This window comes from Erythrolamprus reginae, chromosome 4 (genome assembly GCF_031021105.1).
Source record: "Erythrolamprus reginae isolate rEryReg1 chromosome 4, rEryReg1.hap1, whole genome shotgun sequence".
NCBI classification, from domain to species: Eukaryota; Metazoa; Chordata; class Lepidosauria; order Squamata; family Dipsadidae; genus Erythrolamprus; species Erythrolamprus reginae.
In genome coordinates this window covers 46,300,880-46,316,137 of record NC_091953.1, presented here as the reverse complement: position 1 = coordinate 46,316,137, position 15,258 = coordinate 46,300,880, and the positions used below count along the sequence as shown (strand labels likewise).

Below are 15,258 nucleotides of genomic sequence, written 5' to 3'. Positions count from 1 at the left end.
AAGCAGTGAGCTACACCTTGGCCCTAGGAATTATAACATTTAGTTTTGCTTAGAATTTTGCAAATTTTGTTCATTCAACGAAATAGTTTTGAAATAACCCCAGGTGGATTGAATAGGCGTGGCTCATAATTATTTATTCTGCCTTTTATTATTTTTACAAATAACTAAAGCTGACTGTAGATCTGAAAGTCAGCGGTTCAAATCTCATCACCGGCTCAAGGTTGACTCAGACTTCCATCCTTCCGAGGTGGGTAAAATGAGGACCCGGATTGTGGGGGCAATAGTCTGGCTCTGTTAAAAAGTGCTATTGCTAACATGTTGTAAGCCGCCCTGAGCCTAAGGAGAAGGGCGGCATAAAAATTGAATAAATAAATAAAATAAATAAACTTAAGACAGTGAACATACAGGATGTCCAGGGGGAAAGCATTTTGAAATTCCCTGATATTTCCCTGACATTTCCATGTAACTTGCAATCTAGTTAAAGCGTGGTAGTAGATGATGTCATATCAAACAGCTAAGCCGTGGAGAAATATCAGCTGAGGAAGCAAGCTGTTGCCATAGTTATGCTCATTTTTGCTTGACTCTGCAGGCAGCGTGATCCATTTTTTTAACATGATTTTTTCCTGACATTTTAATAGTTTGTTTCCCCCACCTGATTTATTCCGTTTCTTTCATGAATTGCCTGATAATTCCCTTATATTTCCAGAACTGCTGATAATTCTCTAATTTCCCAGGTTTGGTGGACACCCTGAACGTACATAACACTTCTTTTCCCCAAAACACTCTGTGAGCTGAGAGACAATGACTTGCTCAATGACCATCCAGGTGGCTTTCATGGTAAAAGTGAGATTTGAACTCACATCTCATCATTTCTAGCCTGGTGCTTTAACTGCTAGAACAAACTAGATCCCAGACTAAAAAAGTCTATGTGTTTAAGGACAATCTCTTAATGCAGGACAAATGATAAAACAATTGCTATGCATAATAATAATACACTGCAACGTTAGCTTAGATTCCCATTCCTTCCTCAACATTGTTGAATCTTTAAGGAAAAACCACTAAAGCTAAGCTCCAGCAAGTTATACCTTCATAATCTTAGCTTTCAGAATGAAAGGCAGCAGATCAGTGAAATCTATTTTTTTGTATAAATGAGTCACTAGGCATTTGTTCAGTACTCATATTTTGTCCCCATGCTAGTGATGCAAGCCATGGTAAGAGCAAGAACATTGTGGCTCGCTGCGGTTGAACACCCAACTTGACATAAATAGCACATTGATATAACTGGGATAAAAGTTTTGTTAACAGTTCAAAACCATTAACACAGGACAATAAATCACCATTTTAACACAGTTTACTACAGCTTGCATGTGTGTTGTATAAAACATTTAGTGCAACATGGTACAAAGTTTCTCTTTAATAATAATAAAAAACACATTTTTCTCACATCATGCAAAGGTAGCTTGTTCCTTTTTCTCTGGGTAGAGAAAGAGTGGTCCAAAAAGCTTTGTGAAAGCTTTTTGCAGGCGGTGTCCATGTTTTAAAAAGAAAGCCCATTCTGAATTGATAATCAGTTTGGCAGCACAATGGATAAGTCATTTGCAAGTGATCCTTGGTGCTGCTTGTGGGACAATTCTTCCACTATTTAAGAGGCTTTATGACATCCATAAACTTTCCCAAGAGTCCACAGATTGGAGAGCTAGCCACTGGATGTCGCTGTGGGATAACTTTCCATAAGCAGGCGTGCAGAGGAGGATTGCTGGTAGGGAAGCATTAATGCTATATTAGGTCGGTTGAAAACATTTCCAATGCAAAGATAAAGAAACAATGTTGTTCAGGGCACGGATTGTCCCACTGCCTCCTTTCCTTTTTAAGACCTTAACTCAATTACAGCTCCCGCCCTCGAGCAGTATATCTACAAGACGTTTTACATCAACAGAACCGCAGAGAAGCTGAACTTTTGAGTGTGTGTTATGTGTGTATAGGTGTCTCATTTTCTTTTTAAATCCCCTCTCTTCTGAATAGATAGTATAGGCAGGCAGACTAAAACTGTCTGTTTTCAAATTGCACATTATGAAAGATTAATGTTTTGCAGAGGCAGATTTGGTTCTGGGAACTTTCTGGGTGCTTTATTAGAATGTTACAAGCATGGGAGACTTTTCAAAACCTCAATCTCCCCCCCTTTCCCCAAGAGCACCTGCGTCTAAGGTCCTTTAGATGTTTTAATACAAATCCCTGCTGGCTGGGAATCATGCAAAGTGTAGTCTCCACTCATCTCAGAGACAACAGGCTGAGAGAGACTGCTCGAATATAACAGCACACCTTTCTCTCGACATAAGGGAAACCTTTGCCTTGATGTTAAAGCACCATTCACCAAGTTTGTTATTCCCACAAATTGCTTTAATAAGGACAAATTAGCAAAACCCTTCATTTTCACTCTTCAGGAAGGAAAAACCTGCTGTATTGCTATCTTCTTACCACCGATCAACCACCTTCATGTCAAGGCAGCATAACGTGCTGGCATATAACGCTGACACTGAATCACACAGATTCACCTGTTTTAAGAAAATTAGCAGCTGTACCAGGAAGACTTTTAGGAAGACAGTACACACACTTTTAAAAAAGTTTTAAAATTTCCCTGTCTCTGCAGCTAGAATCGGGCCACAAGAGATCTGGTCCATCGTGTATCACAAGCATCTTCCTGGACAGCACGTGGAAAGAGCTCTTGACTTGAAGTAAGAATTCCACCTGAACTGAACCAAGGTTTCTTAATGCTGTGCCTTTCATAGAAAGAACCACAGTTCTTAGCCCAGCATATTTTCACTTACTGTGTCTTATGCAAGGCTGGTGGAATGAAGATGAAGGTTAGTATACCTGAAGAAATAAAGCTGAAATAACAAAGCAGCATATACATATATGGGAGGCAAGGAAGAACATTCACACCCCTTCTTGCCTGATGTAAGCTTCTTTGCGTAGACAGTGCAGCTGGACGCAACATTGGTAAGAGACAGAAGTTGTTCAGTATGTCAGCCCTTTCTCTGCTCTGTTTCAACATTCCACAGTTATTACAGTGCCAGGCCACACAAGGAGGCAGTTACTTCTGCACTGCTTCCTAAACTTTGGTCAAGATTTATCTAATTTCTTTTCTGCTGAAATCTCTAAGTGTGATAGTGGAGCATATTTAAACCCTGGGCTCTTTTTTTTTTTGGTCATTAGAATTAAACAGGCAATTGTACGTGGGGAAGTCAACATTTTCCTTCGATGGACTGTAATTTCTTTTTGAAGCTAAAAACAAAGCCTCTCCCACATATGCCCATTCAGTACTGAAGTAACAGGAAACATCCAGACTGAGATGGCAGAAACAATGCTGCTTAATATGCAGTATGGAGTGATCCTAGGTTCATTTCTCAAAAGCAATATACAGTTTCTCTGGTCCATTCCAAAGACATGTAGCTGCTGAAACAAGCCCATTTGATAAAACAATCTTACTTAATTTACTCAAAATAAAGTGCCCCGCTTTGACACAACCAGAGCCCAACTTAATCAATACATTCTGGAGTCTGTCCTCTGCATAATACAAGAATACATATTTGAGCAACAGAATTACAGCCCAGAAGACAAATGATGACACTGGATGAAAAGGAAAACAGTATGAGAACTCATTATATACAGCGAACAAATGGACATTCTATCCCTCTTAGCAATTGGCTGGTTCTTCACAGACATTCTGGGGTGTTCAAATTCCCCAAGCCCCAAAGGTGACGGGACGGTGTAGCAGAGGTAAGCTGGTATCCAAAAGTTCAGATGGTGAATAAAAATACAACAAAATAGACCTCCTTTGGGTTTCAGATGCAGCTTTACCTCTTTTAGGGCTCTGCCATTTAATCAATAGTTCCTGGATGAATGCTGAGAACAGGAGGCTCCAGACAAGTGGGGGAATAGTTTAGGTGTGGCTCTTTGATCCATAACAAAGGGACCCCGTTCTTTCCTTCCGAATTCTTGCTGGAATTTCGACTTTTGAATCGCACCAGCAGAATGGTGATGATGAGAATGCCAAAAATGGGAAAAGGATAAAAAAATACAAAGTAGAACAGGGAGTCATTGTTGCAGATAACAGACTGCAGAGAGGAACCTAAAAAGAGTAAAAGGATAGTAGTAAACTTTCAGATCAATATATTTCTCTTTTTTTTTTTGCATATACCAAACATCTGTGTGAGCATGTGCCTCTGCGTTAAGTCAATCTTGATTTCTGGTAATTATATGGACAAACTCCAAACTTCAATTTTAATATTCACACAATTTTCTTGGCAACATCTTCAGAAGAAAGCTATTGTCTTCTTAGTAAGGGAGGCGACAATTGGCCAAAGTCATCCAACTGGCTTCTGTGCCAAATACAGGACTAGAACGGGAATATTCCTGCAACTACTCCAGAGCTTTGACCGCTAGACCAAACCTTCCCTTGTAAACAACTATTAAGAAGCAATATACCAAGTTAGGCTAAAGTAAGTCCTGTGTGAACAGAACTCTTAACCAAAGCATTTTGTTTAGTACAATATTCAAATGTATCAACTATTCCTCAATCACTAAAATGAGTATAAATTGCCAAACAAAGTTATTTTTAGAACTTTGCTTCCTTTTGATCTCCAAACTATAATCTTTCAAAAGTACAGTACTATTTTTGAGTAAGTACCATAGGTGTAATTTTAAGAAGAAAAATCTTGCGTGGATTGTGGAGAATAAAGATAGTATAGTGAACTAGGACCTGAGACATCCAGATTCAACTACAGTGGTATCTCTGAGCCGGAGTGGCGCAGCAGGTAGAGTGCTGTACTGCAGGCCACTGAAGCTGAGTGTAGATCTGAAGATCAACGGTTCAAATCTCATCACCAGCTCAAGGTTGACTCAGCCTTCCATCCTTCCGAGGTGGGTAAAATGAGGACCCAGATTGTGGGGGCAATAGGCTGGCTCTGTTAAAAAGTGCTATTGCTAACATGTTGTAAGCCGCCCTGAGTTTACGGAGAAGGGCGGCATAAAAATCGAATGAATGAATGAATGAATGAATGAATAAATCTCTACTTAAGAACTTAATTCGTTCCATGACCAGGTTCTTAAGCAGAAATGTTCTTAAGTAGAAGCAATTTTTCCCATAGGAATCAGTGTAAAAGCAAATGATGCGTGCAAACCCATTAGGAAAGAAATAAAAGCTTGGAATTTGGGTGGTGAGAGGAGGAGGAGGAAGAAGAAGAGTAGGAGGAGCGCCCCCTTTTGCCTTTTTGCAAGACGCTCCGGGAGGCAAACTCGCGCCGGGTGTATGGGAGGCAGTGCGAGGGAGTCATCACAGCGAAGTGGTTTATCCCCTCTCCAAGTGCCCAGAGAAAGAAAAATTCTCCGTTCACTCTGGGTTGTCAAAGCTTCCTTAAGCGCCACCAAAAGGCTCCTCTAGCAGCCCAGAAAAGCTCGATGGCTGGGATTAAAGGGGGAATGGCAGAAAACTGGCAGACAGACCATACCCATACTAATGGAAACTCACTAGCTGATTTTAAATCAGTCATTTTCTTACCCAACTGATTTAATGAAGGGAACTCTCCATGGAAGCTGCCCTGACCCCCTTAGTAAGGCATATGTGCTGTTATTTTCCCGTATCAAACAAATTAAAAATTTGTTGGCAAAACAAAAGTTTGGTCTTAATGTTTTTGACATCTGTACAAAGTCCTGGAACTTAGGTTGGGAAGCTCTGTATTACATTGGGGAAACTTCTAAGTTAGGATATCTTCAATTTGCATGACGTTTTGATGCAGAAAAGTAGCTATTCCAGTTAATATGCAACAGATATAACATTGCTAGAAACCTGTTGTGCCAGAGATCGTTCTGCAGTGCTCCTGCAGTACTAATTTTTTTCACTTTGTTTCAGAAAAAAAAATCTAAAATGCATTTAGATTACCCTGAGTGACATAGTTTTGAATAGCTTGTAGTTTGCTCCTATAATACACCCAGCATAACTTGTAACTTCCACCCATATTTTTAGGATATATCATTTAGTTATTTTTCTTACTTGCTTATTCTGCATGGCATACATCAGTGGTGGGTTGTTACCGGTGCTATAGGCATAGTGCGTGCATGCAAGAATCTCTATGCTGCGAGCACAGCACATGCTACGCCTATACCACCGGTAGCAACCTATGCCATGTAAAATAAACAAGTAAGAAAAATAAGTAAATGATATACACCTATCCCACCGGTAGCAGCAGGTAAGAGCATTCCACCCCTGGCATGCATTACTTGTAATCAACATTAAAAAACATGGGTAGATCTTACTGGGTTGGAAATAACTGATATGAAATCATCGTCATCGTTTTCATTAACTAATAAAGTCTGAAAACAACTTTATATAGATCCTTCAAAATATTCTCAAGCTATATTCTTATTGAATTTTTGCAAACCCCATTCCTATACATTAATAATAATAATAATAATAATAATAATAATAATAATAATAATAATAATAATAATAATATTTGTATGCCGCCCTTCTCCGAAGACTTGTAGAATTAAATACCTTAATAATCTTACCTGTATCTTGCACATAAACAGTTATAAGACCAGAATCTTCCTCTGTAAGTTTGTACCAAGCTCCTTTGGGATCAGGTAGCCACTCTTCCACATGGCATGAGTAATTGCCAGCATCAGAAGTAGCTGCCTGTAACACAGTCAGTCGATAAAACATAGCTGAAAGTCTTTGAAAACGTAGCCTCCCTTCCCAAGGGTTGGCCTCTCGGCTGAAGACAAAATCTTGGCCTACTCTTAACAAGGCCTCTTTATCTTCTTCGTTCTTGTGACCAGTTTGAGCATTTCGGTCTTTATTCTTCACGATGAACCATGTCACAGCAAAACGGGAATCCTGGCTGGTAGGTGACAAAATGTTGCAATCCAAATGGAAATGGTCCTGTTCCTGCACCGTGAGGTTGGCGATTGTTGCATCCACTTGCAGTGAGGCATCTGAAGATATTGAAGATATACAAAGGCCAATTAGTTTCTCTAATTGTACAGAACATGAACCAGTGCTGAAAAGCAAAATTTGAAATTTCTTGACTGAATGGCCCCTCCCTTCAGAATACAGTTTCCTGAAATGAGACACAGAATTTAAGTTTGCCTGCAAAGGCTTGTTCCTCTTCTGGGCATAGAAACCAGGAGATCAAAAAATGCTTGGTTCAGAACAAGCTGCAAGGATGTACTGCCAACTTTCAGATAATCAAGAAAGACATTGCTAAGAAAACAATTGCTGGGGAATAGAATATGCCCAGGGGGCAAATATGACAAAGAATAACATATTCTGGCTTTTTAAAAATTATCCTGAGTGGAATAAGATTATTCAAGGACTGGAATGAAAGATATTCCTGCCTCCTTGGATAATCTGTGCAGACCAGGGATTATCAATACAGAATGGTTAATATGGAATGTTTATGTGGAACTGAACATTATTTGGCACAACCTGTTCGAAGGGTTTGGATTAATTGATATTTCTAACATTTCTGGTAACATTTAATGAGGCGAAGAATTCCACTGTTGTGGTTAGCTCTGGCCCAGCTCCTGCCCCAAGGACTGTGGATATGGGGGAGATATCCACATGCTGCAGGCCTGTTTTACCCCTGGTGGAATCTGCTGATGAAGGCTCCTATGACCAAGAAGACAAGAGTGACAGGGAGGAGGAGAGTGTGGCAGACAGCTCAGAAGGAGATCAATTATCTAGCTCCTCCTTGGATTCAGAACAAGAGTTAATGATACAGCCACGCATGCGGAGAGCGATACATAGGCAACAACAACTGAGAGATTATTATCAAAGAAAATGAGGCCACCTGTGGTTGGGTGGGGCTGTGGTAATTAGTGAGGCTGCTATAAATAGCAGCCTGTGGGTTTGGTCATTGTGGAGGATTATCTGATCATTGTGTTTCGTGACTGCTTTACTGACTTTGACTTTTTGTGTGCTGATTTTCCCCCGCTTTGAAACTAAACCAGAGCAAAGAGTGTTTCACTTTGTGAAAGAAGACGGACTGTGAATTGCCTCACAGCTGCAAGCTAAGTATCACAGAACTGATAAGGGACTTGTACAAATTACCAGTTTGTTTGGAGACAAGTGCTCTTTGCTATACCAAAAGAGGGCTTAGTTTAAGTGAATTTTCATTATAAAGAACATTGTTTTGAATTTTCAAACGTGTGTGTGTCTGAAATTTGTACCTGTGAATTTTTGGGAGGATTCTACCAGAGAGCCCGACAGAACATCCACAATACACTTTCATAAATTTCCTTTTTCACCCTTATCTAGTTATACAGTAAGAGGAAGCCATAAAGAGATACCATTATGTGACAGAAAAGAAAATTTTAGAGATAGAACTATGAGCAATTGGTGATAATGTACGACAAAAGAATGGGAAAAAAAGATTTCTGGTGTTATTGATTTCAAAAGAAAAAATACAAAATTAAGAATGCAGTTTGGAATTTCAGACTGATACTTATCTATTCTCAGGATGCTTATTAGAGAACAAGCACATTAGTTATTGAAATATTGGGAAGGATGGAACGCATATAGAACTAAATTAATTGGTCTAAGTTTAAGACGATCACCTAGATTGTAGGTGTCAAAATCATGTCATGTATCATGACTTTTTTACCTTTATGGAGATAGGGTGGGCGTGGCCTGCACATGAAGCATCCGGCCTGTGGGTCATCAGTTGGATAGGTTTTCACAAGTTTTTAAACTCACTAGCAGAATAGAAGAAACTAGATTCTGCTAGTGAGCATAAAAGCTTGTGCAATTTTTTAAATCCTAAAATAATCCCCCCCCCCCCTTATATATAGTTCAGGTCATAAGATTTCTGCCTTAGATTGTTCTTCTTTATATCTCTAGATGCTGCTAACAGGCCATCTGAAAACATTCTTCCCAAAAAGAAAATCCAAAAGCTTAATTCTAATGTGTGCAGCATCACAATGATTATAGCCTGGAGACATTTTTCCTCTAAAGACCCATATATTTTTCTTCTTCATCCTGAACAGTGGGGAAACATTCTTTAGCAAGAATGTCAAATATTTTCATATTTTCTCAAGAGCTGGCTAGTTTTTCATAGTGCAGATACTCATCAACATGAATTGTAATCCTTTTCTTATTCAGTCTGCTGATATTTAGAAATTATATTGTAAACATTTCACAGGCATAAATCTTGAGGAATCATAGAGTATGAGGATAGAAAATTTGGGCAAAAAATTAAAATTTTGAATATTTTTATTTGGTCTTTTCTTCTTAAAGTTTCATTTTCTTTACCCAGTTATGGATGTTGAAGATGAATCAAAGTACGATGGAATCTCTTTTCATCCAACAACTTTATCTTCAGCATTATCATTCTATGGGGTGACACTATTCTTTACAGCAGGAGTCTCCAATCTTGACAACATTAAGACCTGTGGACTTCAACTCCCAGAGTTCCACAGCAAGAAAAGCTGGCTGAGGAATTCTGGTAGTTGAAGTCCACAAGTCTTATAGTTGCCAAGGTTGGAGATCCCAGCTTTAGAACAGTGATCCTCCCAACCTTTCCATCTTGATGGCCCGGGATGGGGGGGGGGGGGAAAGTATGGTTTAACGTGAAGCCTTCCCCCTTTCTAAAAAAGACAAATGCATAAAAGTGTAATAGTTTTTGGAGTTTTTCTTCACATTATGTTGGGACGCACTTAATCTGACAGGCAGGAGAGAATAAATGAAGACCTAGTCTAGATTCATTGCACAACCATAAAAGGGACAGAACCAACCAACCTCCACCCACCCCACGCCCGAATTCCTTGGAGCTTTATCTAATTCTTCCCAAGGGAAAGCTGCTGGAATGGAAAGATTCCTCTGTTATAGGTAGAAAACAATAATGGGGTTAGTTTGCAGGTGTGGGCTTGGTTGTTTGTACTTGACACATTATTAACATTAACTAAAACTACTACTAACATAGTCTTATAGCAAAGGGATGTTAAGGCAACTGGTCAATGTGCTGACTATAATCCATGTAAGTTAATTCAGTGCAACCCAGATAGGTGACGTATTAATTTGCAATGAGCAGAAATTAAGCTGCTTTATCCATCTCTGAAGCAACCCTCCAAGAAAACAAATAATTTACCTGGCTTCTTCACCAAAACGGTTGTCAGCCCAGACAGATCTTCTGCCCTTTTGTACCAGGTATTTGTAGGATTCAGCAGCCACTCTTCCACTCGACAATCATAGGTCCCACTATCCTGCAGTGTCATGTTCTGGATAGTAAGAAGATATAGACCTGGCAAAGGACTTTCCAGGTGCAGCCTGCTCTTCACACCATTTAGAGTGGCTAACTCTCCATATAAAAGAGTGGCCTGCCTTGTCAGCTTCACAACGGCTTCTTTCTCTGGCTCACCAGACTTCCACACGTACCATTCCACAGATAACTGGGAAGCTTGACTGCTCCGGTTAGTGACCAGACACTCTAGTGTTACCCATTCATTTTCTAAAATGGTTAGATTCTTTTGGCTCTTGTTGACTTCCAACAGATTATCTAGGAGAATACAAGAAAATAATTATCAACTGAAAAAGACTATTTAAGCGGAATCAGAATTTTATATTATTTGGAATAAGGTGTATATATGGATAAATAAGAAGAAAAATTAAATGTAAAACCTATGTGAGAATTATAAATATACTAAAATGATTTATTTTTATTTTCCTTTTCCTGTTTTCGTATGAAATGTCTTTATAGTAAGGTTGAGCAAAATTTCTTCTCTTCACTTAAATTAATATGTTCACTTAAGGCATTAATAATGTATACTTTTTCTGTAAAAGAAAATTGACTTCTATGACAAGAGGGGAAATTGTAACCCCTACAATTGTTTGTATGTTTGTTAACTTTTATGAAAATAAAGTTTAAAAAAAAAAATAGAAAGAAAAAGAAAAAGACCAGCCTAAACATTAGTTACAATTCTACAGATTTAGCTTTGCTCTGATATTATTTATGTATTACCTGTAACTACAGGTAATATAGTAAGTCTACCTACCCCTGTTAAAATGCCAGGGTTTTTTAAATGTAAAAGTCAGACAAAGATAGATCACTTCAGAATTCTTTCAAACTTTAGTAGAACACATAAACTTTACAATTCAATTGCAAAAAAACCCTGAAACCTTTTGAAGGGAATGAAGTAACACTAAACATGTACAATAACATTGTTGCATACACTAAACACTAATATTTTGTTGAAGCACCTTATGATTTTATGGTAGAATAGAATAGAATAGAACAGAATTTTTTATTGGCCAAGTGTGATTGGACACACAAGGAATTTGTCTTGGTGCATATGCTCTCAGCGTACATAAAATAAAATATACATTTGTCAAAAATCATGTGGTACCATACTTAATGATTGTCATAGGGGTCAAATAAGCAATGAAGAAGCAATATTAATAAAAATCTTAGGATATAAGCAACAAATTACAGTCATACAGTCAACATGGGAGGAAATGGGTGAAAGGAATGATGAGAAAAACTAGTAGAATAGAAGTGCAGATTTAGTAGAAAGTCTGACAGTGTTGAGGGAATTATTTGTTTAGTAGAGTGATGGCGTTCAGAAAAAAACTGTTCTTGTGTCTAGTTGTCTTGGTGTGCAGTGCTCTGTAGCGACGTTTTGAGGGTAGGAGTTGAAACAATTTGTGTCCAGGATGTGAGGGGTCAGTAAATATTTTCCCCGCCCTCTTTTTGACTCGTGTAGTATACAGGTCCTCAATGGAAGGCAGGTTGGCAGCAATTGTTTTTTCTGCAGTTCTGATTATCCTCTGAAGTCTGTGTCAGTCCTGTTGGGTTGCAGCACCAAACCAGACAGTTATAGAGGTGCAGATGACAGACATAGCATTCAGTATTTTAGCATAGGAGCCTATGAGCATAGCACATCTTACTTTGGGAATTTCTGCTTACTCTTCCTTAGAAAAGCATTCCAAATCTTCTCAGATTGCAAGGGATACAACTTTCTTCAGGTACTCCCATAGATTTTCAATTGGCTCCAGATCCAGGTTTTGCCTGTGCCATTCCAAAACTTTGATCTTCTGATGAAGTCATTCTTTCGTTAATTTGGAGGTATTGCTTTGGGTTGTAGTCTTGTTGAAAATACTTCATCTTCATCATTTTAGCAGAGACCTCAAAGTTTTGTGCCCAAATGGGCTCTTCATAATTCCCCCCATCTTAACGAAAGCACCAGTTCCAACTCAAAGAAAAGCAGCCCCAAAACATAATGTTGCCACTGTTGTTTTTGCACCAAATATGTTCTTTTGTCAAACTTGACATAGATTTTTGCAAAATGCAGCCAGGCTTGGAAGTTCTTATTTAAAAGACAAGGCTTCTGTCTTGACACTTCACCTTACAGCCCAGAATGAAGGAATAAGGGAGGTTACTTGCCAAAACTTCCTGCAAGTTCCTTTAATGTTGCAGTAGGCCTCTTGGCATCCTCTCAGACCAGTTTTCTTCTTGATCATAACTTTTGGATGACATCTAGTTCTTGATACTGTCAATGCTGTGCCATATTTACTCCATTTGTTAATTATTATTTTCACTGTGTTCCATTGTATGTAGCCCAGGAGCCTCCAACCATGGCAACTTTAAGAGTGGTGGGCTTCAATTCCTAGAGTTGAAGCTGGCTGATGAAATCTCGGAGTTGAAGTCCATAAGTCTTACATTTGCCATGGTTGGAGATTGCTGGTATAGCCAATGTTAGTAATTTTTGTGTACTGTATCCTTCTTCTGAGTGATACCTTCCAACAATGAAATCCCTTTGATACTTCGTAAGCTCTTTGCAGATCATGACTTTTGCTGTAAGAGGCAACTGAGTAAATATCAGTAAACAGTTGAACTTTATTTTATGAGTCATGTGTACTGATTTAACACCAGTTTCAATGTAATTGGCTAATTTTCAGTCACATCTTTACTTATAAGAAGGTGTGAACAACCATATGATTCAAGTTTCTTATCGTTATTCCCCTAAGAGAGATTTCAGTTTGTTTGTCAATTGAATTATTTACAGCTTACAGAGTCTTCGGAGAGGGGCGACATACAAATCTAATAAATTATTATTATTATTATTATTATTATTATTATTATTATTATTATTATTATTAGTTATATTAAAGGTGGAAAGAATTCTGATCTGATTTATTTTATATCTCAAAAACCTGGCGTTTTTACTGAGGTGTGTAGGCTTTCTATATCCACTGCAATCATTTTGATTTAGGTGCTACCTGTAGCACCTGGAGGCTGGGATTTAAATATTTTTTTAAAAAATAACCAAGCCACTGGGTCATCGTTCCAGATATATTTTCTTTCCAGATTCCTCACTGCTTTCAACAGTTTTCAATCTACAGTATGTGAAAATTAAGGGAAATATTCAAAAAGGCATCTGCCTTGAAACTAGCCTATATTGACTATAGTCAAACATCAGGAGTTGACCAGAGGAAATGTTTCATGACACTTTGTACTATGTCATAAAATGTTTTATAAATGTTTCATAAAATTTTCAAATTTCATTTCTACAGCAGTTATAGGTTTTGGAGTTTGGATGCATCCTGAAAGTTAGCCCATTTATGGTACATAGGTACCTTGGTTGAAAATGATGATGCAGTTTTGCCCAGTTGGATTCAATGCATAATGATAAAGATACTTTGTATGAAGTCCATTGTTTCACACAGTTTATCATCAGAAAGCACATACATACAATATACAGTAGTACGTCTAGATACGCTCTGCTCCACATGCGAGTATTCCAAGTTACGAGCCGAGACGCGAGCAAAATTTCTGTTCGACACCCGAGCTCAAATTCGGGATATGAGCCAAGCTTCCACTAGGTGGCGCAAGAATTCCTTGCTTCAAGTTATCTCGGTGCGAAAAACAATGTCTAAAGGCATTCGTTCGAGATGCGAGTTGATCGACATACGAGCTCGGGTCTGGAACGAATTAGACTCGTCTGTCAAGGTACCACTGTATACCTGCAAGCTTTTGTATATGTATGTGTGTACATACATATATGCACCATGCAATAGGAAAGATACTTCAGGCAATATAGATTCTCGTGCAATAAATAACACATGGGAATGTTGTAGCTACACTAATAAAAATGCAAATGTACCAGTCAGAATATTTGGAGCAGTAGGCATTCACCAGAGATGAAGAATTTTCCTTATAGTTGTCTTTATTAGGACACAACTTCCTCCTTAGAATTTATAAATTTATAATTTCTGTTTATTCCATGATCTAAGTTATATAATTGTTACTTGTATTTTTTATTTATTAGAGTTTATTACTCAGATTGGATACTTTCAATGGATAGGTCAAGGGAAAAAAATTAAAACATAAATAGAAATTTTAATTGATTAAATGTGATTTTCTTTACACTGCTAACTGGCTGTCAATATGATTTCTGGATAACATGATTAATTTTTTTTTCTACATGTTGCACTGAATATCATTGAAATTCAAAGAATGTTTGGAGCTAAAAGACTGAAAGAATTAAGATATTGTGGCCTGCTACATGCATCTGTCAGCAGAAAAATATTCCTCTAAATAAAGCATCTTCAGCAACTGGTAGTGATAAAATCTCTATAAAGCCATTGCATATAACAGAAGCTCAGACACTGCAATGCCTGGAACTAGTAGTTCTCATCTAGTGTTCGATAAACGCCTATATGACAGTTTTTGTTTTTAAATTGAATCAGTGTCTCCCCCACCCCCAAGGATTGGACATTTTCCTGCTTCCATTCCTCCTCCTAAACTAATCCTCTGCTTATGACTATAAAGCTAAGATGTATTTTGTCTGCAGTTCCCAGAATTCTCTAGCAAGCATGGCTTTGGGGAATTCTGGGAACTGAAATTACAATATGTTAGAAGGTGCTAAGTATCCAGTTTTCAAGTTTTGTGATGTTTTAATGATAGATATTTTAAGTGACAGTGTGCCCTACATACTTTGATGTAGGAAATAGATTAAAAAATACAGAATGTTTTCTACATACATGTCTATTTCTAAATTCAGCAACCTGGATTGTTATATTCAAGGACATTTCTGAAAGCTGTTGCTGTGTGGTTTTATTAAATAGCAAGCGTACATGAAATCAGGGAGAGACAAATAAATTAATAGATTGGCATTTCACATATTGAGAGATAGGAAAAGTAAAGTACAGTGGTACCTCATCATACGAACTTAATTGGTCCCAGGATGAGGTTCGTAAGGTGA

At 38.1% G+C, this 15,258-nt stretch overlaps 1 protein-coding gene across 2 annotated transcripts in view; it reads right to left on the bottom strand.

Annotated features, from left to right (window-relative positions):
- Positions 1 to 1,333: 1,333 nt before the first annotated feature.
- IGSF3 (immunoglobulin superfamily member 3) overlaps positions 1,334 to 15,258 on the bottom strand; it is a 118,503-nt gene continuing 104,578 nt past the window's right edge. For both annotated transcript variants that reach the window (XM_070750212.1, XM_070750213.1), the window contains 3 exons: positions 10,146 to 10,553; positions 6,568 to 6,993; positions 1,334 to 4,129 (listed from right to left, as the gene is read on the bottom strand). In XM_070750212.1, the coding sequence (XP_070606313.1) occupies positions 3,879 to 4,129; positions 6,568 to 6,993; positions 10,146 to 10,553 (1,085 nt within the window). In that variant the 3' untranslated portion in view covers positions 1,334 to 3,878. The remainder of the gene's footprint in view (positions 4,130 to 6,567; positions 6,994 to 10,145; positions 10,554 to 15,258) is intronic.